The sequence below is a fragment of the Pantherophis guttatus genome, chromosome 6 (genome assembly GCF_059756535.1).
Source record: "Pantherophis guttatus breed Tessera chromosome 6, ASM5975653v1, whole genome shotgun sequence".
Classification (NCBI taxonomy): domain Eukaryota; kingdom Metazoa; phylum Chordata; class Lepidosauria; order Squamata; family Colubridae; genus Pantherophis; species Pantherophis guttatus.
Window position 1 is genome coordinate 53,372,101 of NC_142068.1, and position 24,179 is coordinate 53,396,279.

Here is a 24,179-nt window from a genome sequence, read left to right on the forward strand (position 1 = left end):
TGGAGGGAGGTTTGAAATATTTCTAGTTTTGAGTTTTCAGTAAAGTAGCTAACAGCTAAAACATAAGCTACATAAGAATCATGTCATTCTGCCAATTAAATTCTTGGCACCTTCCAAGCCTAGTTAAAAAAAAGTCCTGGTGAATAAATAAGAGTTTAGTATGTATTTAGTCTCTTGATCCAGCTAAAACAGCTGCTTTTGTGCTAAAATCCAAATTATATATTCAAAAGGAAAACATTAATAGTGAATCAAATTGTATTTTTCTATTCTGTATTTTTTTAGCTGTTAAAAAAGAAAGATTACTTCTGGAAAACAGGGATGCAAAAGAGTTATTTCCCTTTTTAAAAAAAATACTGAGACTGGCCTTTTGATATAAAGGAATACAGATGATTAAATATGATTTAGTTTTCATATATCTCACAATATATGTCTTCTATTCATAATACAGTATTTTCTATTCCAATTTTCCAATATTTAAATACTTTTGTAAACATGTATTTTATAGTCCCATGTGAATGTTTAATTCTATCTTTGCTCATTTTTCTAATCTACAAGTAAGTAACTAACTTTGAGAAAAATGTAGTTATAACAACAGAAAAAGTAGAATTGTCCTGTAATAATATAGATTAGATTAGATTAGATTAGATTAGATTAGATTAGATTAGATTAGATTAGATTAGATTTATTGGACTTCTATACCGCCCTTCTCCCGAAGGACTCAGGGCGGTGTACAGTCATATTAAAACACATATAGATTTACAAAATTTAAAAACAATTTAAAACCGAATATATAAAAATTTGGCCCACAAAATTAAAAAACTAACTATACCCATTATAAAATTCATATTAGGCCAGCCCGGCTTATTGGAACAAAAGGGTCTTCAGGGCGTGGCGAAAGGTACACAGGTTGGGGATCATACGAACCTCTAGGGGCAGCTCATTCCAGAGGGCTGGTGCCCCCACAGAGAAGGCTCTCCCCCTGGGTGTCGCCAGTCGGCATTGTTTGGCCGACGGCACCTGAGGAGCCCCTCTCTGTGGGAGCGTATTGGCCGGTGGGAGGCTGTTGGTGGCAGAAGGTGGTCTCGTATAGCCTGTTTTCCCCAAAATAAGACAATCGGGCTTTTGAGTGCATGGCAATAAGGCCAAGCGCTTATTTCAGGGTTCAAAAAAATATAAAACAGGGTTTATTTTTGGGAAAATATGGAAGTTTCCCATAATTTTAACAATTCCTGTTGTGTAATCAAACTTATAATTTCCGTTATTAATCAATTTTCACATTCCAAATAGCATATATCATGTTACTCTGATTTTATCATTATAAGAACAATTTCTTTCCTTAAGTATGTACCCGAATTAAAAAGAAAACTGTGAACTAAATAGACAGAACATGATCTGAAATATGACAACCTATATACTCAATGAAAGTAGGAGAACAGCTGAAAACGGAGAACATGCAATTACACACTTAGAGCACTTGAAGTAAAAACTGAACTCACCTAATGATCTTACGGGAGGGAGAGCGGGAGGGAGGGAGGGAGAAAAGGAAGGAAGGAAGGAAGGTAGGAAGGAAGCAAGGAAAGGAAGGAAGGGATTGAGTGGCCCTATTCTTGCTAAGAGTTTTCCAAGATTTATAGATGGTTAGATATTTGGTGGACCCATTTAGTCTAAGTTACTTGGAACTTAGTAGTAGTATTCTGATTGAAAACAACTAGAATAAGCATTCTTTCTCATACAAGAAGCTAACTGGGGAAGAAAAATAATGGTGCCTTATCCTTACTCATAAAATGCTTTTTAAAAATAGTTCTTTGTGAATAGAGAATTCCATGTTGAGATTTATTAGGGAAAAGGAATTCCATCAGAAGTAAACAGTTGGCCATCTTGTTATTCCAGACTTACAAACTCTAGTTGTGGGTGACAGTCTGAGTCTGCAAAAGAATCAAGATTTTCATGTACCAAATGCAGTTTACAGAGGGGAGGAAGAAGCTGGCAGCAAAAGTATATGAAAAAGAAAAAGGCAAGTAAGAAATTTGACTCACAAGCTATGTTGTCTTGGCTGTTGAAGAAGTCCAAGTTTTATGGTGTTTTATGGTGACACTGCACCAATACAGAGGAGTTGGTATGGGTCAATATGCAGAGGAGAATGAAGTATGGGATTCCATCTATCCAACACAGATATCCAAGAGAAGTGGATATGAAGGAAGAACATCCAAATTTTTCTGGTTATGAAATGTTTCCAGCTAAGTTCTAACCTGATCTTTGATTAATTCTGAAAAATTAATTGCAGATACCTTTTAGGGCAGGCAGAATGTGAATCTCTGAAAGATTACTCATGATTCTATGAGTAATTAAAATGTACTGAAGATGTGGCAATTCACCCAATTCTTTGACAAGAATGCATTGATACCCATTTCTTTGTTTTCTTTGTTCGCATCTGGATTTGTTTCCTGTTATCATTTTTCTTTTGTTTTATGCTTTTGTGTTTTTTGTATTCTTATTTTTAATAGTTTTTAATAATTTGTAACTCACACGGAATTATTAGATTTTAGCAGCATATAAATGATTATTAGTTCTGTGGTTATGAGATAATTAATATCTGACTTGCAAAAAGGTAAACATTTACTAAATTTCAACCATCTTGAAAAGCAGATCCAAAAGATAGAAACCTTACTCTCTCACTCTCTCTCTCTCTCTTTCTCTTTTGTATGCATTAGCTGAATTCTGGTTGCTTAATTTATGACTATAAAAGCAAGTATGATGTCTATCTTCACTATGCTAAAAATAATGAAAAAAATTGTAATAATTTATAGAAAGATCATAGAAAGATTCATAGAAAGATCATCTCTAGTGCATTTTATCTGATCAATGGTTAGAACTATTATTAATAAATGTTGTGCACATTTATATAAGATTATGATATATATGGTCATGGGGGATTTCAACTTGCCGTCCGTTGGTGAGGCATCTGAGGTGGCTCGGGAGTTCATGGCTTCCATGACAGCCATGGACCTGACCCAGTTAATTCATGGCCCTACCCACACGGGGGGAAACACGCTGGATCTGGTTTTTGTCTCTGGACAGTGGTTGAGTGATCTCGAGATAGGGGATATAGTCACCGAGCCCTTGTCATGGTCTGATCACTCTCTCCTTCATCTCGACCTTCGAACCGCTACACCCCGCCGCAGGGAGGCGGAGCCGGTAAGATGGTTCCGCCCCAGGCGCCTGATGGAACCGGATAGGTTCCAGATGGAGCTTGGGCCATTCCCTGAGGATCTGGCACACGCCTCGACTGGAGACCTAGTGGCCGCCTGGGATAGGGCGGCCGCTGGAGCTCTGGATCGGGTCGTGCCTTTGCGGCCTCTGACCCGGCGCCGATCTCATTTAGCTCCTTGGTTCACTGAGGAGCTGAGGGAGTTGAAGCGCCAGAAAAGACGCCTAGAGAGTAGTTGGAGGGCCAGTCTTTCTGAATCTGACCGGACACTGGTAAGAGCCCATATTAGGAATTACCTAGTGGCGATAAAAGCAGCGAAATGTAGCTATTTTGCTGCTCTTATTACGTCATCAGATAATCGCCCGGCCGCCCTGTTTAGGGTGACCCGCTCCCTGCTCCACCAGGAAGGGCGGGAGGACCCCTTAGAGGGTAGAGCCGAGGATTTTGTTCAATATCTGTATGACAAAATCGCTCAGATTCGGGAAGATCTGGACTCCGACTGGATAGTCTCAGGGGGAGCGACTGGGGCAGGTCTTGAGAATGTTATCTGGAATGAGTTTGATCCTGTGACCCCTGAGGACGTGGACAGGATTCTGGGTGGACTGAACGCGACCACTTGTTTATTGGACCCGTGTCCCTCCTGGTTAGTGCTGGCTTCTCGGGAGGTGACTCGAGGCTGGTTCCAGGGGATTATAAATGCTTCGCTGGGTGAGGGTGTCTTTCCTGCCGCCTTGAAAGAGGCGGTGGTGAGGCCTCTCCTCAAGAAGCCTTCCCTGGACCCGGCAATGTTGATAAATTATCATCCGGTCTCCAACCTTCATTTTGTGGCGAAGGTTGTTGAGAGTGTGGTTGCGCAACAGCTCCCCCAGCACCTGGATGAAACGACGTACCTGGATCCGTTCCAGTCGGGCTTCAGGCCCGGGTACAGCACGGAAACGGCATTGGTCGCGTTGGTTGATGATCTCTGGAGGGCTCGGGACAGGGGGTGCTCCTCTGTCCTGGTCCTGTTAGATCTCTCAGCGGCTTTTGATACCATCGACCATGGTATCATGCTGCACCGGTTGGAAGAGTTAGGGGTGGGAGGCACTGTGTTGCGGTGGTTGTCCTCCTTTCTCTCTGACCGGTCGCAGTCTGTGTTGACAGGGGGACAGAGGTCGACCCCGAGGCCCCTCATATGTGGGGTGCCGCAAGGGTCGGTCCTCTCACCTCTCCTGTTCAACATTTATGTGAAGCCGCTGGGCGAGATCATCCGTGGTTTCGGGGTGGAGTACCATCAGTACGCTGACGACACCCAGCTGTACATCTCCACCCCGGATCACCCCAACGATGCCCTTGAAGTGATGTCCCGGTGCCTGGAGGCCGTACGGATCTGGATGGGGAGGAACAGGCTCAGGCTCAACCCATCCAAGACCGAGTGGCTGTGGTTTCCGACGTCCCGATATAGCCAGTTGACGCCATCACTGACTATTGGGGGCGAATCACTGGCCCCCACGGAGAGGGCTCGCAACTTGGGCGTCCTCCTGGATTCACGGCTGTCTTTAGAAGAGCACTTGATGGCCGTGACCGGGAGGATTTTTTATCAGGTCCGCCTGATTCGCCAGTTGCGTCCCTTTCTGGATCGGGACTCGTTACGCACGGTCACTCATGCCCTCGTCACCTCCCGCCTGGACTATTGTAATGCTCTCTACATGGGGCTCCCCTTGAGGAGCACCCGGAGGCTCCAACTGGCGCAGAGTGCGGCTGCGCGGGTGGTAATGGGAGCGACATGGCGCTCCCATGTAACACCTCTCCTGCGCGAGCTGCACTGGCTCCCGGTGGTCTTCCGGGTGCGCTTCAAGGTTTTGGTTACCACCTTTAAAGCACTCCATGGCTTAGGGCCTGGTTATTTACGGGACCGCCTACTACCACCAATAGCCTCCCACCGGCCAGTACGCTCTCATAGAGAGGGACTCCTCCGGGTGCCGTCAGCCAAACAGTGTCGACTGGCAGCCCCTAGGGGGAGAGCCTTCTCTGTGGGGGCACCTACCATCTGGAATAAGCTCCCCCCGGAGATACGGAGGATCCCGGATCTGCGCTCCTTCCGCCGTGCTGTGAAGACCTTTTTATTCCATCAAGCGGGCTTGGCCTGATCTCTTCTCTTTTTAAATACGTAAATTTTAATCTGTTTTTAAATTTTTGGAGCATTTTAATTTGTCGGGGCCAAATAATTTAATTCGATTTTATCGCGTTTTTAAATTTTGTGTATTTATGTATTTTATTGTTGGCTGTTCACCGCCCTGAGTCCTTCGGGAGTAGGGCAGTATACAAATCAAATAAACCTAAACCTAAACCTAAATTCATATTTAACACTGTATTGTGATCAGATTTTCCTACTCCAGAAAGAACTAAAACTGATTAAAAGATGAAAGTTGGTATTGGCATGCACAGAGACAGGTTGATGGCCATTAACCTTACAGGGTTTAGACAACAGTTATTAGTAATTATGTGGATGATACAACCATTGATGCAAGCTGGCAAAACCTAGATTAACACACAAATAAAAACATTATACCAGTACATGAGAACAAAGGCAATATAGCATCTTGAAATTATGAATGCTTGGTTTGTAAATTATTAAAACACTTCAACACTTATCTAGACTATATTTCAGATTGTTTATTTATTTTTAAGTACAATAAATAAATAAAAATGTAAAAACATTAATAACTTTATATTACTTGATTTCATTTTTCATTTCTTTCTGTAAACTCTGCAAATACAGCATATTCTGTTGACACAGAATATGTCTGTTTCTATATATCTACATTGTTACCTTTTACATCAGAGTCAAAGAACAATGCAGAAAAATTAATCAGAATTTAAGGCATATAATTATTGTAATAAAGATCCTACTTTCCTAATTCTATTCTGCAACTTCCATCTTCCAGTCCCTGAAATACTTTTCCATTTCATGTCTGACTTTCCAATTTCCTACATTTACAGTAGGAATAATTTTCTGAGGTTTCAGCCACTGAATAAATCGTTTCATTTCAAGGAAACTGCTGTGCTCACTGTAAGGAATCCCTGCAAAACAACAACAACAAAAACAAATAATCAATATGAGTAGATGAAATTTAGCATTATGTGCTTTACAAAACTTGAAACTGATGTTTTAACTAAATTTCCATGTAATTTACATACTGAGTATCTAGCTAAATTCTGGGCAAAATTATCTAGCTTCTATCTTTACTGTTCATTCGTTAATCTGCTTCACATTTTTTTTGTTTAATAATTTATTGCACCTATCAAATGTTGAAAAAGGATGACTGAAAATAAGAAACTGCATTATAAATAGTAAAACCATGAAAGAAATACTGTTTCCTCAAGAAAAGTTATTGGTTATTTAATATGGAACAATCAAAACATCTACTTCACTATCAAAATATGTATTAGAAGTAACATGGTTCTGTTTCTGATCAATGCAAAGAGATATTCTGGGTTGCATGCAGATAAACCTGTTAGAAAAGTCTGAATAGCTGGGAAAGTAAAAGGGCTCTACCTTCCCAAAATGTATGCACCCTCTAAATATTTTATAACAATGCCTGACAAATATAAATTGTCTTTTAAAGGTCACATACAACACTCTCTATTTATTTTGTATCCCTTTAACTTCTTGGCTAGCTCATGGGTTATTTGATTCCAATCTGTAATGGAAAATGACAATATAATTAAGCATATTAATAATTTGAAATTGTATTACCATATATAGTGATATTTCCTCTTGTCTGAGGTTTGATATCACTCAAAGAACAACATCCATCTGAGTATGTCCACCCAGTAGGCTTAAAAGCCAAAATATGATCAAATTTCTCAGAGAATTTATTCAAATGATTCTGCAAATTCTACAGACAAAAAATAACACCTGGTTATTTCAATTGAAAATAAATAGTTTTTAGATAACTCTTATATTATTAGATAATGATAAAGGCAATTTGCAACTGGATCTTATTTACTGTAATTATAGTATCTTATGGTAGAAGACTGTGATTTTTCTTAGTCTGGAATTCAGCTTTAAATCTTACCTTAAAATTAATCTGCATCATGGGCAGAAGATGTAGGAAAGTATTATTCCAGTTCAAACTGATGAGGGAATTTATTGTTGCCGATTCTAAGCACTGAAGTGTTTTGAATTTCTCCTGAGACATGCTTACTTTTGAGCCCAGAACTTCAGCAATAGCTGCAGGAGTGACATCATGAAAATGGAAATAGAAAAAATAATGTAAGTTTACTTTTGTATTTCACTACTAAAGGTAGTATTTGCCTATATGTTTGTTTTGAACACATCGTCTGTTGATTACTCATAAAAATATTCTAATTCAATAGGAACAGAGAATATTCCCAGGTAATTTGACTAAATTGGTAACACCTTCCTCCAGTCTGACAATCTGTTCTTCCTGCCTGCCAATTCATCCAATTGTTTGTAAATGGGCAATAAACAAACTATAAAACAAAATCAAGGTTTTTTTCATATTGAGGTTTCAGAATTCACTTTCAGATTTTTAAGAAAAAATAACTCAAATATAAGTGAAAGTTTCAGATAGAAGCTGACACCATTTATGTTTTCTTTAACGAAGAAATCAAGTTTTCGTCTTTTTAAAAAAGCATACAAATAGCACTAATTTATTTTTTCTTGTTTAACTATGAAAATTTGTAACAGCTTGCCAGCTTAAAAATAGTAATAGGATAGACTATGAAGAGTTCCAAAAGTGGATAAAAGATTCATTTCGTTCCAGATAATCAGTTTTAGGAAAGCCGACATGCGTGTTTCAACATTTTCCAATTTAGCATTGAAATAAATTACATTGCATTTGGAAAGTTACCCCACATACCAAAAAGCTGAGTTAAAAGTTGAAAAAGTCCCTTACATTTACAAAGCTATTAATATCTCCAAAGCATTCATAAACAATAGCATTACTAAAATGGGGCATCTCCAATCGTTCATGACATACACTGCTTTGTGTCTGAACTGTTTGCCAAGAAATTCAATAGGGTATGATTTTAACTATTTTAGAGCTGTGATATTTTTGTGAAAGTAACATTATGAGTAGAAACAGCGAATTAGATTGTGCTGAATATTAGGTTCAGCTCAAATATCTAGGATATAGTATCTCTGAAGCTCTTACTAGAAGAGCTAGAAAGCTCTTACCTAGAAACACTTTTTCTTTTCCAACAGAATATGTTCCACAAACAACTAATGTTCGTGGGTTTAAAGTCACTCGTTCAAATACAGTATTGACAGCAAACTGAATCACTTCTTGCTGGGAAGGAAAAGTATATTCAGGACTACAATACCTAGGAAACAGTAATAAAAGACATATTAGAAAATTCAGCTTTCATAAAAAAAAGGAAATAACACATTTAGCCTTGTTCTATTTATAGGAACAGATGAACAGTATCACAAATATATATCAAGATATAATTTAGTGAAAAGTATATCAAACTCAAAAGGATTACTATGTCAAAGTTGAGGTTTCTAGTATTAGTACACATGCATGAGTTATTGTACCTCCACTGCCAATATACAAACATGTAGAAGAAAACAATTATACTTCTGGGAGAAACAGGAATTAAAAGTCCTTTCTGTTTAGTTTGTGTATTTTTTGTGATAAAAAGAACCACTAGACTAGTACAAGTACATTCATTTTTTTCCACAAAAAATAATTAGTGGAAGAAGTATAGCTAACTGCTTTGAATACAACTTTTAAATCAGTCAATAATTCGTTCAATTTGTCTCTTTTTTGCCACATTTGTCCACAAAAATATGTTGTTGTCTCAATTAGTAGGACACATCTGTGAACTGTGCATAAGAAATGGATAGCATTTCTTTTTATAATTGCCAAAGCAGGATGACACTACTTTCAGTGACATAATCTATAGCTAAAAATAATATTAGTTAAGAATGCTGCAAACTATTGGATGGGCGAAAACTAATCATACGATGATCCAAGAATATCAAGAGTGATAGGGGAGGCTGTGTATATAAACAAAATCTTTGTATTTTGTTTTCCTACAGAATTATTGTCCTATATTTTGCTATCTAAAATGAATAGAGAGAAGTGATAAAGTTTACATCTTAGGATGGATGAAAAGTACATAGGCAAGTAACAATTGTTCCTTATTTCTCACTCCCTGTGATTAGAAAGAAATTATTTGTATAGTGAATAATCATGCGATTTAAGAAATATACTGATTGGATACCTCAGATTTATAAACATCTTTTATTTCTTAACAAAGCAACAATATGCTACCATACAATACTATTAAACACAATGTAGTCTAATGAAATGTAAAGTAAGCTCTTTGAAGATATTTTCTTAATTTTTATCCTTATCATTCAATCCTATTTGTACTGATTAGGACAGGGGAAATTTGACCTGAAATGGTACATGTGAAAGGGATCTTAAACATAAGCCACAAGTGTGAGGTAGCTGCAAAAACAGTATATGCTATCTGGGAGTCATTAATAGGAACATAGAGCACAAGAAGCAATTATTCCATTCTACTCTGCTTTGGTCAAACCTCATTGGGGCACCATAGTTCAAAAAGGGCAGTGAGAAACAGGAACAAGTTTAGAGGAGGGCTATCTGGAAACCAAGCTGTACAGGAAATAGTTAAAGGCTCTGGCACAGTTAGTATACCAAAATGCAAACCTAGGAAAATTAAATAGCTGTCTTCAAATATGTCAAGGATTGTCACACAGAAGAAAGCATGGGCTTGTATTCTATTGTCCCACAATAGAAATGTCCAATGCCAAAGGATTAAAAGTACACGAACAGATGTTCAGGCTAGACATGAAGCAGAATGCTCTGTCTAATAGAACAGTCTGCTACATGAAGTTTTCACAGAGGGAGATAGTTGTATGCTAGACATAACCTAGTAGGGAGCAGGAGTTTTGTCTAGATAGCTTTAATAATCCCTTCCAACTCCATGATTCTACCCTGGCACATTTTTGTAGTTTACAAAGTGTCATATTTCTCACCATATTTTAATATTATAAATGTTTAATCAAAAACTTACGTTGTGTCCAAGTAAACAGTATGAACTCTCCAACCATTCAGGAAAGGACAGCGCTCCATAGAAGGATCTGCCCTAAAGTCACCTGTATGCAATATTACAGTCCCATTTGGAAAACAGAAAAGAATCATTGCAGCACCAGGACAACTGCCAGAAAAATAAATGGAGTGGAAGAGAGAAAGGGAAGGAGAAAAGGCATTTTGAATTCAAATCCAAAACAAAATTGACAAAAATTAGTTATAATTTTAATTAATTTACATTTTATTTACTTTTTCAAAAATACTTACTGATTAGCATCAACCAACACTACTTTGATGCCATCTATTATACATTCTTTATCCATTGGCAGGATATGGACATATTGCTCTTGCACTCTCAGTTTATTCTTTACCAAGTTTCCAGTTATCTAAAATACAAAAAGTGTTTTGCAGCTACTTACACCACTTGCACCAATTTCACTTGGACCTAATTACAAGGTATTAATTAGGCAAGATGGTAAATGAAACAAATGAGAGAAGAAAAAAAGGGGAAAAGCAGTTGTTAAATTTAGATTAACATTTCATGGCAGTTTATACTGACTGAAGCCAGACAACACTGTAGTTTCCACACTTTGAATCTCTACTTCATCATTATACCTTACAAATCCTGAAGTGCACAACACTGGTCCAATGGACAAAAAAGTATAATATTTTAGCAATGGCAGCAATAACTTTACAAGGAATGACACAAACTCATGCAACCCACAATTTGTTGACTGATATGTTTCAAAATTAGTTGGAATTATTTCCAAAATTCCATAGGATTATTAATATCATTTGCACAGAGACAAGATGTATCTTACATGTTTTGTATTTCATAAAAGAGTCCACAATAGCCATACATACCTTATTGCAGTATATTGGGAATGTAAACTTTTTAGTTAGGCCACCATAATGATCAGAATGAAAGTGGGTAAGGAAATAAGCACTGCAGCCTTCAATCTCTCCATACTGGAATGCATCTACTACAAAACCTGTGCCTGAAACAAATTAATAAAAGAATAAACAGTCAGTATTTTGGCAACTGCCAAAGCTTGCTAGTACAATTAGAATAACAGAATCCTTCACAGCCTGTTAAGATTCATTAGGGCATAAGCTTTTGTAAACTATGTGCCAATGCATCCGCATTCACATTCACATGTTAATCATAAAAGTTTATGCCAGAATAAATGTTAAATCTTTAAAGTTACCTAGGATTCTTCCTTTAATTTACACTCAGAAAAGTAGTACTAACCATGTTTGTTTCCTTAAGTTTAAGTGAAAAAAAAAGATTACTTAATATACTTGGTGGGAAGTCTGGAAATTTTAATTATACATATCTGAAGAGCCAAAAATACAGAAAAATAGCTATAATCAGTAGAAACAAATAACATATCAAAGAATTTACATTACAATCTTATGCATGTTGACTCAGAAGCAACCCTCATTGAATTTAGTGGAACTCACTCCCAAGTATGTGCAGGATTGCAGCCTTAAATTTCACTGATTTCACAGACTTCAGAGGATAATTAGAACTGCAGAAAAAACAATTACTACCTGCCTTCCATTGAGGACCTGTATACTACACAAGTCAAAAAGAGGGCTGTGAAAATATCTACAGACCTCTCACATTCTGGACATAAATTGTTTCAACTTCTACCCTCAAAACAACGCTATAGGGCACTGCACATCAGAACAACTAGACACAAGAACATTTTTTTCCCAAACCCCATCACTCTGCTAAACAAATAATTCTCTCAACACTGTCAAACTATTTACTAAGTTTGCACTACTATTAATCTTGTCATATTCTGATCACTCATCTCTTCCCACTTATGACTGTATCCTTGTTGCTGGTATCCTTACAATTTATAGACTGTTTCCTAATATGATTGATTGCTTATTTGTACCCTATGACTATCATTAAGTGTTGTACCTTATGATTCTTGACGAATGTATCTTTTATGTACACTGAGAGCATATGCACCAAGACAAATTCCTTGTATGTACAATCACACTTGGCCAATAAAGAGTTCTATTCTATTCTATTCTGATGGTAGCACAACTTAAATATCTTTATCTCTCTACATCTTTAAAGATTTTTCTGTAATATTAGACCTGTCCACAAAAAAATATTAACTGTTCCTTTCTATTGCTTAGTTACATATTTCTTTACAAGTAAGATTTATACTGACTATTCCTGCCATTAACAAATCATATTTTAACAAATAGGTTGCAATCCTTCCTAACAATGAATAATTACTACTGATTGCAATTCTGTCTAATTTTCTACAGGATCATTTCATGGACAGCTAAACACAGAACACCTGTAGAGCTTTGAGGAAAAACATATTTTACGTATATACTGTAGCAAAATGGTATTTTCACATTCTTTAGGAGAAACTTAACAGTGCAGGGGGAGGGGAAACCCCAACAATCTTAAATTGTTTTCTTACAAAATAAATAGAGCACTACCTGGTATCTTTTTATAAAAGGGGCACTGCTTTTTTATTCCATCTTCACCAGGATATGACTCTCTGTATCTTTTTTTCTGTCTTCTCTGACCACCAGAAATACTATCTGATCTGGTGTCATACTTAATGGTTGGACTTTTTGTGACTGTATCAGAGTCTCCTACTGATGCTTCAGCCTTCCTCTTTCGAGATATGTACTTCTTTTCATTTGCAGCTGATGGATTCACAATCACTCTTCCTTCAGTAAGACTTTTATTTGGGGTAGTCTCACTTTTTACTTTTGGTTGCAACCCAAAGAAAACACCAATGTCCATTTGTTTTAGGCGTTTGGGAGGAGTGATTTGGACCTTAGTGTTTGTAGCAGGAACCAGCTGTGTTTTAGGTACTGTACTGGGTAAAACAGGCATAGCTATACTCTTACAAGATCGTTCCTCTTTTTCTTTCATTGAACACAAATTGTTCTGAAGTGCTCTATTTCCACATGTGTTAACAATAGTCTTAACTTTAACATCTAAGTTATTGAACTTTTCTACTTCACTTTGACTTAACTGGAATGATTGCAGAGGCTCTTTTTCAGATTTTGAAGAAAGCATGAGATCCTTAACAGCAGAATCTGCAGAGAACCAATAACTACCACTAGAATTGCCCTGCCCAGAGTAATCTGCATTAAAATTACAAGAGTTCACTTTAAGCCAGTCAAACCTATCCTTAGTTTTTTTTGAATTGAAATCTCCTGTGAGACATTTCATCTGATCAAGAAAACTTGTTGAACTGTCAATGCTATTATGCATGCTTTTTTGTGACAGAGACTTAGATGTTCCACTCACATTTGCTGGTAAAATTTTAGAGGATTCATTGATTGTTGTTCGATCTTGCATAATTTTAACACTCTTATGTTGAAATTGTATCTGCTGTGATCTATTAGATAAACTTCTAACAATTCTACTTTCCAAATTTCTGGTATCAAATAGATTGGTTTTACAAGTTATCTCTACCTTTTTCTGCAATTCTTCCTTATCTGCCTCATCTAATTCTACAGCATTTTCATCAGTATAAAGTGGGGAATAAGAAATGTCACTGTCATTCAAATCAGCATCTGAGAGAGAGGTATTCTGTTGAAAAGAGCAAAGTTGACTGTTTAGCTTCTCAATTTGAGTTTCTTCAGAAAAAGGATTAAGGCATTCAGAATGCTTTGTTTCATCTCTATGCTGTATTGTACGTTCAGGTTCTTTAATATTTCCCAAAGATGAAGCCATGATGTTGGTTATATTGATGGAATCCACCGTCATTGAACTCAGTTGTGGTAATAGAAGAGACTGTTTTTCCGTACTCGGAAGTACCTTCACATCCTGTAAACATTCATTATGTTCAGCAGCACCAGGTCTAATGAAATAATTTTCTGCACTAGATAATGAGGGTGCAAAGACAGAGTCCTGTGCTCTACTTGCTGCAAGTTGGGAATGGCTGTAGCGTTTGTAATGAGAAGGAATGACTGAAGAGCACAAAATGCCATCAGGACATTCTAATAAAAGAGGAGAAAAGTATTAGGAAAATGTTTTTGAATATAACACAAATGAAAAACAAGATTTACTGAACAAATATTAAAATTCTGAAAGTTCTGCTTCAAAAAACATGGCTAATGCAGACAACTTTTTATATTGTATCTTTATTTCATCAAATTGAATTTATCTATGAGAACGCAAAACTTCTAGTACAATGCCTGCCTGATAGAAACATAATATGACTTGTAGCAAAAAGAATTCAGTACAGGTAAATATGTCTACTTTTTCTGAATTACTTGACCAGATACATCATGGTTAGCCAGCCTTTTCTAATAAACTTCAATAGACTGTGGGGGATTTTTTAATGAGTTTTCAAATTCAAATAATGGCAGTTGGAAAAGAATTTTCATTTTACTGAAAATTATCTGCAATTGCTTTTAATTTGGTAAGCTATTCTCTGTAAAAAAAAAATTGCATCATAGCCTTTCTTTACTCACCAGATCTCTTTTACAGAATTTTGTTCTTTAAAATTTGGTACATGCTTTTTAATTTATGCCTTAAAACTATAGTTTCCAACTACAATTTCAAAAATATAGCTTTTTTTAGAATTAATTCAAGGACTAGCAAGATTTTTTAATATATAGTTGCCCTTTTCTTACCTCTGGCCTCTGATTAATCAAAAGACTGAAATCTAGTCAATTAATGTTTTTTCAGATACTGAATTGCATGACGAAAATATATTGTTTGCACTTCTTAAAGAAACATAGCTTGTTTTCAAATACAAAGTAAAAGAGCCCTTGCTTCCCATTGAAACTGTACCTTTCTCAGCAGTCTCTGAGGCATCCAAACATTCAGTAACATGCCACTGAGGTGTCTGGATCAACAATAAAGAGAATGGCATTTGACAACTTGGACAGTACCCCTCAAAAACTGGTCTAGGTTTTACAGTGTTTTGCTTCTTGCAGATTTTTCTTTCTTTCTCGGAAGTTGTTGATAGACTTTCCTGTGATGATTGATCACCACTAGAAACCCCTGGCTTTAAGGGGGTCTGGCTATCTCTTTGTCTTGGCCTTTGCTTTGTCTTCTTAGGGACACCTTTTCCTTTGGGTGCTTTCCCACCATGTCTAGGGTCATTTCTTTGTGATCTACCATTTTCAAACTTTGCTTTTTGTACTTCAGTAGCAATTACTTCTGAATGTTGGCTTGTAGGTTTTTGCTTCCTGATAGATTTATATTGCCAAATGTCTTCTTCCAAAAGGCCATTTTCAGACATGACAATCCATCAATGAAGGAAATATCTTCTTTAGGGAAAAAACTTCCTTGAATTCAGTTTTATTATTTTATTTATATTATATAGGCAATTGATACTTATAAAATAATAAATATCAATTGCTCTATTCAACATCATGCTATCCCAGTCATATAAATGTTACAAATATAGATATAGTTTTACGTTCAAGTGCAATGATTGACATTTCAAATATTAAACTGCACTTAGATTTGAATTTACGATTTTAACCATGAGGCCAGATTTTAACCTCTTATTTTTGAGAAATTTGACTAGAAAATCTTAGTACTGTTCCACCAACTTTTCTTCCTCTGTGATCCTGAAATACATAAAATAAAACAAAATTCCTTCAACAGTTCTTCATTTAGAAATTATTCAAAATATTCTAAAAACGCAAAGAATCATGTCTCCTATTGATCCTCTGAACTGAAAAACAATAAATTTCAAATACCTTTCAATAAATGCTGCATTGCTACTTCATTTTATAATATCTATACAATAGATATTATCTCCAAACACATTTTAGCTTTAAGAGTTGGCCTCAGAAAAGCAAAACAGTATTCTCCATCTTCTCTGCTTTTTCTCCATGTTTTCTCAATACAAGCCATGTCATAAATGTAATATTATCTACAATATCTTCATTTTGAAAAACGTCCTCATGCTGGGGAGAACACCAAGGGCTCTTCCCCTCCCTTCAAGACAGAAAGTGGAAAGTGCTACCCCGATGGTTCTGCCTTGTCTTGCCTTGAAAACAAGACCGCATAAACTGCTGCAAGGGATAAGTTTCCTCTGTTGTGCTGGGGAAGTAAGATACAGGAAAGGGGTGAAATATTTCCCTTTTCTGCTGCCTGACTCTCCCCCCAATTCTTCAAGTGTGAATCCAATGTTTTTGGTCACCATAGCAATCCCTGCACTTGCAGTCCTCCAGTTGATGTTGTGGAAGATGACAGATGTTACCAGTGGAAAACAACTTTGTGGTACAGCTACTCCTCACTTTATGACTACAGCTGAGCCCAAAAGTTATTGTTGCTAAATGATAAATTTGCTAAGTGAGTTTTGTCCCATTTTACGACTTTTCCAATCACACTTGTTAAGTGAATCACTGCAGTTCTTAAATTAGCAACACGGTTGTTAAGTGAATCTGGTTTCCCCATTGACTTTGCTTGTCAGAAGGTCGCAAAAGGGGATCACATGACTCCAGGATACTGCAACAGTCATAAATATAAATCAGTTGTCAAGCATCTGAATTTTAATCACATGACCATGGAGTGGCTGCAATGGCGATAACTGTGACAAATGGTCATAAGTCACTTTTTTCAGTGCTGTTGTAACTTTGAACAGTCACTAACTGAACTATTGTAAATCAAGGACTACCTGTACACCTTCAATGAGTCACGAAAACGATCAGTTAACTGCCCAATAAGTGTCTATGCTCTCTAGCAGCAAAAAAAAATGGCGACAGAAGTAACAATCCCTGTAGCCTGGTAGAGAGTGGTTAATCCTGCATGCAGCAGCTAAATCCTTGCAGTGCTGACTGGTCTCCAGCTCTGCCTCTATACTAATCAGATTTATATAGAAAAAAATTTTGCACTGGCAAACACTACTTTCCTTCTCAATCTCTTTGTTCCAGATTATGGTGTAAGGACATGTTTTTAGAATGCCAGGCCATTCTAGAGCTAGGGCAGCGGACACCCAAGTTTCTCTCTTGGAGATCTGTGCAAATCTTACTTGTGACTAAATCTCATTACATTCAGTAGAATGTTTAGCCCTATGGTGTGTTCCCATAAGTCATTAGTTCAGTCTCTTTAGTTCTAACCCCAGTATATGTGGGCAGAATTTGAGCCTCAAGGATTATTAGATGATACATTTCGGTAATCCGTCTCCATTCGCCAAAGCACCTGAAGGCAGGACAAGAAGCAATGGATGGAAACTAATCACAGAGAGAAGCCACCTAGAACTAAGGAGAAATTTCCTGACAGTGAGAACCATTAATCAGTGGAACCACTTGGAGAAGTTGTGAATGCTCCAACACTGGAAGTGTTTAAGAAGAGATTGGACAACCATTTATCTGAAATGGTATAGGGTTTCCTGCCTGAGCAGGGGGTTGAACTAGAAGACCTCCAAGGTCCCTTCCAACATTCTGTTAAAATATGATCTTGACCTTTGAACTATACCCGCGTCGAAATGAATGGTCTCCCCATCCAAGAGAAGTATCCCTCCGAAGTCAGAGGGATAATGGCGCACGTTACCTCAGCAGGTTTCGCAGCCGCCCCATTCCAAATCCCTCACGCCTTCGAGAGATCCAGTCACCGCCGCCGCCGCCACTGATCTCATTCCTTCTTGGCGGCTCTTCCCTTCCTCCTCCTGTATCTTTCCGATGAGTTCCGCACTTTCACGACGACCAAACTGCCTGCCTTTTCTCATTTTTTTAAAAAAAATACTATTTTAATATCTTTTGGGGCCAGAAAACCATTCCTACACTTGTTTGGCCAGGAAATTTAGATCTGTTTCTGGCGAATCTGTGACAGGGAAACAAAAATACCCGTTGTCGAATATGCGTTTTCTTGTCCTTTTGGCTATACAAGGGAATAATAACCCATCTTTGGTCCAAAGTTTTTACTGGGCATGAAAATATGGGGCGACGGGATTTTAAACATTCAGGATGTGGGGGTTGGGGTTGGTTTGGCTCCATGACCGAACAGAGTTGAGTTTGGAAAGTGCCGGAAGCCAAACGGAAGAGCGGTTAGAGTCACGCCCGCTTTCTTGTGCTCTGGCGGGCCGGGAGGAAAAACCGATGGCGGCGACTGGCGGCCTGCCCTGTCTTTTGCCTTCGCAGAGCCAGTTGGACTACGCGCTGGAGGATGCGACCACGCTTCAAGAGAAGGAGAACTTGGTGTATCAGCACGTGAAAAAAGTGGACGGTTGGGAGCGGGATTTGAAAGTCCCCGAATTTGGAGCAGGTGAGCAGAGCCTTTGTCCACCGGCTCAGCTACCCTAAGTAGTTGGGCGTCCACGGGTGTCTGAGCTCTTTGCGGGAGCCGTCAAAACTTTTTTTTTCCCGGTTTTCAGATTTCCCCTGCTTGTCAACTTCTAGCTTTGCTTTCCTCCTGAGCGAGTATATTGGGATTTTAAAAACCCATCACATCCCCTGATCTTCTCGTTGCTCTTCCCCGAGATTGGTTCTGATTTCTCTGGATCGTTTTTTTTTAAAGAATCGTGTTTGACAAAGGAGAATATTTGTAGCTAGTGTTGAAAAAGAAGGGTACTTGGTACTCTCTGAGCTACAGAAGTAGCTTCCAAATTGTGGTAAATAATAATATTTATGTTGCTCACTAAGCATAATTCTGAAGGATGCTTGGTACTGCCTGAACTCGGTTGTTTTCTTGCAGATGTTTCATTACCTAAACTAGGTAATGTCTGTGAAAGTAAGGAATGGTGCCAACAATCAAGAATTAAACAGTACCTAAGCTAACAGTAAACAGCCCAACCAAAGAACCTCTAAGACCTGCCCCACCAACACTGACAGGACAAGCCACTGATTTAGAATATAAATTGAGAGCAAACCCCATTCCTTACTAGCACTGATGATGTTGCCTAGTTTGGGTAATAAAATGTCTACAGGAAAACAACCAACTCAGATAGTACCAAGGATCCTTCAGAATTATGTTTAGTGAGCACCATAATTTGGAAACTACTTCTGTTGATGCACTCTGAAATTGTATATGCTTCTTTTTTTTATTCAGTCATATCTCACCACTGGCTCATATTTGCTATTTGTAACAATCTACCATTGTTACATGGTACTTTTACACAAGGCCTCAAAATTGTACTTTGGTGTTATGAATCTTTCATATAGAGTATTACATGTTCTCTATTAATTTACATTTGGTTATTTTAAGCCTATTTTGACAGCCTATCAATACTGTTTTGAATATCATTTTTTTCTTCTGCAGCACTAGTGGTCTTACACAATTTGTATCATAAGCAGTCTCTCAGTCTCAACATTCAAATGATAAATAAAATGTTTTTAAGTATTTATTGTTTTATCATAAAAAGTAAAATTCAAAACAAAAAAAGAAACAAAACAAAAGCATATATTCAACACTAACAACAACAAAAAAACAAAAAAGAAAAAAGTGATCAAATAAATTTAATATTAACATGTAGAATCCACCCTGACTGGTCGCTGAAAAAAAAGAAAAAGTAAATTCTCGTCCTCTTTTACATACACACACTACACACACACAATGTGTGTGTGTGTGTATGGACTGAAATTTATAGCATTCTGCTTATTTCTCCAGTTAAATAGAAAAACATTGATGAGCATTTTTGTATGATTTTGAGCCCTCTATGTAACCTTTTACTTGTCATATCATCTATCCTAGTGATTCTCAATGTTTTCTTCACTATGCAGCCCCCAACACTTAACTCAAGATTTAAATCATAACATTTCTTCAAGTCTTTGCAGACCTCATGTGATGACATTCCCCCACCCCCCAGGAGTCTGGGAACCACAGATTGAGACCTACTGATCTATCCTGTGACAAACTCAATTTCATTGAGGGCCACATCAGGGCTATAGTTGACCTTGGGGGGGTAGGCTGGGCAGGTATGGCCAACTGGGAGGGCATGACCAGCTTGACATCACTCAGTGGGCATAGTCAGCTTGACGCCACTTCCCAAACTGCTGCCATGTTTTCTGTTCGCATTGGGTAGACCGGGCTGAAGCCAGGCTGGCCTGATGTTTCCTCTTCGCATTGGGTAGACTGGGCTGAAGCAACACAGGCTGGCCCCTTACATTTTCCAGGACGGCCCTGTGGGCTGGATCTGGCCCCATTGTGGGCCTGATCCAGCCCACAGGCTTTTTGTTTGCCACCTCTGCCATAGATGATTTGACAATTTTTATGGGCTGGAAAGAGACAATAGTAATTGTCTCTTTCACCTTTGTCTTTTGTTGCCTCATAACCATTCCCCTACCCTTTGGAATATTGAGTTACCTGTTTAGTGTCTTGTACACATAAAAAGCAATGTGATCAAACCAGTAGCTTGGGCTGAGAGCCAAGAGCTTGCTACATAGACAACTTATTCTTTTTATATTCCTCTTTTTAATTTCTAAGCTCTGCAGGTGAGGGGGAAGCAAGTGATTTATTCATTGCTTTTAGTGTGTATATGAGCAAACAACTTTCTCTCTTGCAATCTCTTCCTCTCCAATCTCTCTGCTCTTTTTTTAGATAGGGAATAGGTCAGGCAAAGAAGAGATTGCTTACTGAAATCACTTTTGAGGGGGCCCCCGCAGATCAGAGATTGGAGAGAAAGAGATTTCAAGAGAATAAACTACTTGCTCTTATACATAGTGAAATCAGTGTAGTCACATCATCACTCTGAGAGCCACAGGTGTGTTATGGAAAGAGATTCTAGTACTCCTTTGAAATCTCTTTAATCCTCACTCTGCAAGAAGAAGGCAGAAACAAAGCAATTTCTGTAAAAAAATTCTCCTTTCCTGATCCATCCTTTCCTCCTCCAGAATGAAGAGATTAGAGAGGAAGAAATTTCAAGAGAGTACAAGTATTCCTCAAGTTATGACCATTCATTGAATTATTGTTTGAAATCATGATGGTACTGAACAGGGAGTCTTATGACCGGTCCTCAAAGTTCCAGCTGTGGCAGCATGCCTGCAGTCATGTGAACAAAATTTGGGTATTGGCCAGCAGCTTGCACACTTTGGTTGCAGAATCCCATAGTCATGTGACTGCTGAACTTCGCTTCTGGTTTCCCACAAGCAAAGTCAGTGGGTAAACCAGCAGGGAAGGTAACAAATCCCTTGGATAAATCCCCCTCCCCTCCAGCCATTCTTTGCTGGTTTGTACCCAATAATAGCCTCCTTCCCTGGCCTCCCTGCGCTTACATGTATGCTCAACTTCCATACCTTGTTTCTCTAATCACTCTGCCTTGCACTCATACATACATGAACTCCACACCCTCTTTCCCAGCCTTCCTGAGGTCTCCTTCCCAACCTGTACATAGCCTGTACTTTATCTCCCCTCTCCAGTCCCATGTGGCACCCTCATACTCCTTCTCTGGAACATTCTTCACTTCTCACTTAATGACCCACATGTTTTGGTATTTTGATGAGAACTACAACTGCCTAGATTGCCATCACTAAGCAATGTAGTTAGAATGCAATACTGCAAACTACTTCTGCTGACTGCTGGCTGCCAGCAGTTTGGCAGTTCAAATCTCACCAGGCTGAAGTGGCTCCAAGGTGGGTAAAATGACGACCCAGATTGTTGGGGGCAAAATGCTGACTCTGTAAACCACTTAGAGGGGGCTTTGAAGCAGTATTTAAGTCTAAGTGCTATTGCTATTTTTGATCTGATCACTTAACAAAGACAATCACAATGGCTATCATAAATTAAGAATTACCTGTAATAGTTTGATTTTCTGTACATCAAGAGTAGTGTAATTGTCCCAGCAGCAGGAAAGGGTCAGGCAAAGGAGAGGTTGCCTACAGAAATTGCTTTTTTTTTCCCCCTCTCCCATCACAGGATAGAGAGATTGGAGAGAAAGGAGATTTCAAGAGAGTAAGCTGTTTGCTCTTCTATACATTCAGAGCAAAGCAATAGTTTAAGCAACAAGAATTTACTATTTGCATAAAAATTTCTACTCACAGACTGTCCTTACTTCTACCTTATTGATTTACCCATTACCTATGCTTTAAATTTTCTGATATCTTTCTCTGAATAATGCATCAACTCCATCAAGCCACCTCTTTTTTAAGTCTTCCCCCTTCATCTCAATCATTCACTCTTCTTTCATACGCTGTTTTATAGTTCTTTCCTCATACTTTTTCCCTAAACGTTGAAACCATTTCAGTGTATTTCTTTTGTATTGGAAGTTATATTGTATAGACCTTATTGCATGTATTTAAAAAAAAAATGTTTTTGAAAACGCTTGAGACTTCTTTTGTTGTTTCAACAAAGGTACTAATGATATTCTGTGCCTAATCTCATTATATTGAATTACATTTGATGAAGCAGATAGGAAAACAAAATATCGATATTGTTGTAACATATGTCATCTTGCTATGCTTTATAATTAGAAACTTTGTAATTAGAAACTTTGTAAATGGATTCTTGTTTATCTTCAAATAATTATATTATTTTAACATTAACTTTAATAGTTTTATTTTATCCTTTGTTATCTATTAAATAGACAGAATAATAAAAGGTATATTTTTAGATTAACTGAGCTATGAAGAATTACAGATTTTGAATATTAAGAATATTTTTGTTTTAGAAATTCATGATTTTTTAAAAATAGAATCACTAGTTATTTCAGAATATGCTTAGTTCTTTTAATGTCTTAAAATAATGTACTAATTAGAACTTTGATTTCAGATTTACAGTGGCTGAACACTGAAGGTTCACTTTCTTTTTATAAACATCTTTGTGGAAAAGTAGTGGTATTAGATTTCTTCACCTACTGCTGCATCAATTGCATCCATATTTTGCCTGATCTTCATGATTTAGAGGAGAAGTACTCTGATAAAGGTATTAAACCAGTCAATGCTTTGTTCAAAGATAGATAACAGAATTGAGAGGGCTTGGACTTTGACTACTTGTGGGAACATAACAACTCTAAGCCGATTCTCTTCTTGACTCTGCCTTTAGGCTCTGCCTCTCCTTCTACTACACTCTTCTATTCATGAACTAGAGCCAGCATGATGCCTCAGCCTTACTTTCCTGCATGTACCAACAATCAGCTAGTGAAAATTTGGCCCTCCTTCCTTAGCTGCTCCTTCATTTCTAAATCCTTTAACAATAAAGATAGGAACTATACATAAATGTAATTGTATTCTCAGTTGCAAAAAAAATGTTCTCATTCTTTTAAAGATTAAAATGTAGGCAGTGCATGGAGATTTCATTGGGTGGTGTGTGCCTTTTCCAAAAATCCTACTATTGTCTAGTAGTTTCTGATTGCAGAAAGTCTTAAAAATGTCTAAGAGTACAAGCACAAATTGCTATACATTTTACAAAAAGCCACATTACTCCTCCAAATATAGTTGTTTCAGACCCAACGCCAATATTATAGATGATGCTTAAATACAGAGAATTGTTTCATTGTCAATGTTAGTGCATATCTTTTATTATTATGCCATACCTAAAAATTGTAGGTCTATATTGATACATGCATCAAATCTACAGGAATTAATGCCAACTAACATATTTGTCTAATGCTTTCCTGTCTTATCCTTGCTAGGGCTATTTCTGCATTCATAATGGTATTCACAAAGTTATTTTAAACCCTAATGCACATTCTTATCACATTGACAGTCTGGAAATGACCTGTTGGACTGCTTATGAGTAAATGCTTCTTGACAGAAATACTTTGGGATAGAGCCAGTTCTTTTTCAATGCAGTTTTAAATCTAGCCTGATCCTAGAATTTTACTGTGCAGGTTTTTATTCTTTTTGCTCTGTTGTCAATGAAATTGTCTTAAAATATAGCTTACTTTTCTTGTAAACAGAAAACATATTATTCTAATCAAATTGATTTGCCTAAATACAAATTGCTAGTGTCTGGATTATTGCTTTGACCTATACAAAATCAGAACACACAACAGATTGTGTTCTATGAT

The 24,179-nt window shown here is 37.5% G+C and overlaps 2 protein-coding genes across 2 annotated transcripts in view; one reads left to right on the forward strand and one right to left on the reverse strand.

Annotated features, from left to right (window-relative positions):
• Nucleotides 1-5,843: 5,843 nt before the first annotated feature.
• On the reverse strand, nucleotides 5,844-17,913 carry DCLRE1A (DNA cross-link repair 1A). Its single transcript, XM_034440167.3, has 10 exons — nucleotides 17,792-17,913; nucleotides 15,074-15,861; nucleotides 12,754-14,274; nucleotides 11,146-11,279; nucleotides 10,549-10,667; nucleotides 10,265-10,408; nucleotides 8,394-8,539; nucleotides 7,270-7,424; nucleotides 6,948-7,089; nucleotides 5,844-6,271 (listed from the first exon to the last, which is right to left on the reverse strand). Exons 2-10 carry the CDS (start codon nucleotides 15,525-15,527, stop codon nucleotides 6,111-6,113), a joined length of 2,976 nt encoding a protein of 991 aa, XP_034296058.2. The 5' UTR covers nucleotides 15,528-15,861; nucleotides 17,792-17,913; the 3' UTR covers nucleotides 5,844-6,110.
• The window catches only part of NHLRC2 (NHL repeat containing 2), a 35,719-nt gene continuing 29,055 nt past the window's right edge, over nucleotides 17,516-24,179 (forward strand). The window contains exons 1-2 of the mRNA XM_034440168.3: nucleotides 17,516-18,502; nucleotides 22,940-23,092. Of these exons, the coding sequence (XP_034296059.2) occupies nucleotides 18,205-18,502; nucleotides 22,940-23,092 (451 nt within the window). The 5' untranslated portion in view covers nucleotides 17,516-18,204. The remainder of the gene's footprint in view (nucleotides 18,503-22,939; nucleotides 23,093-24,179) is intronic.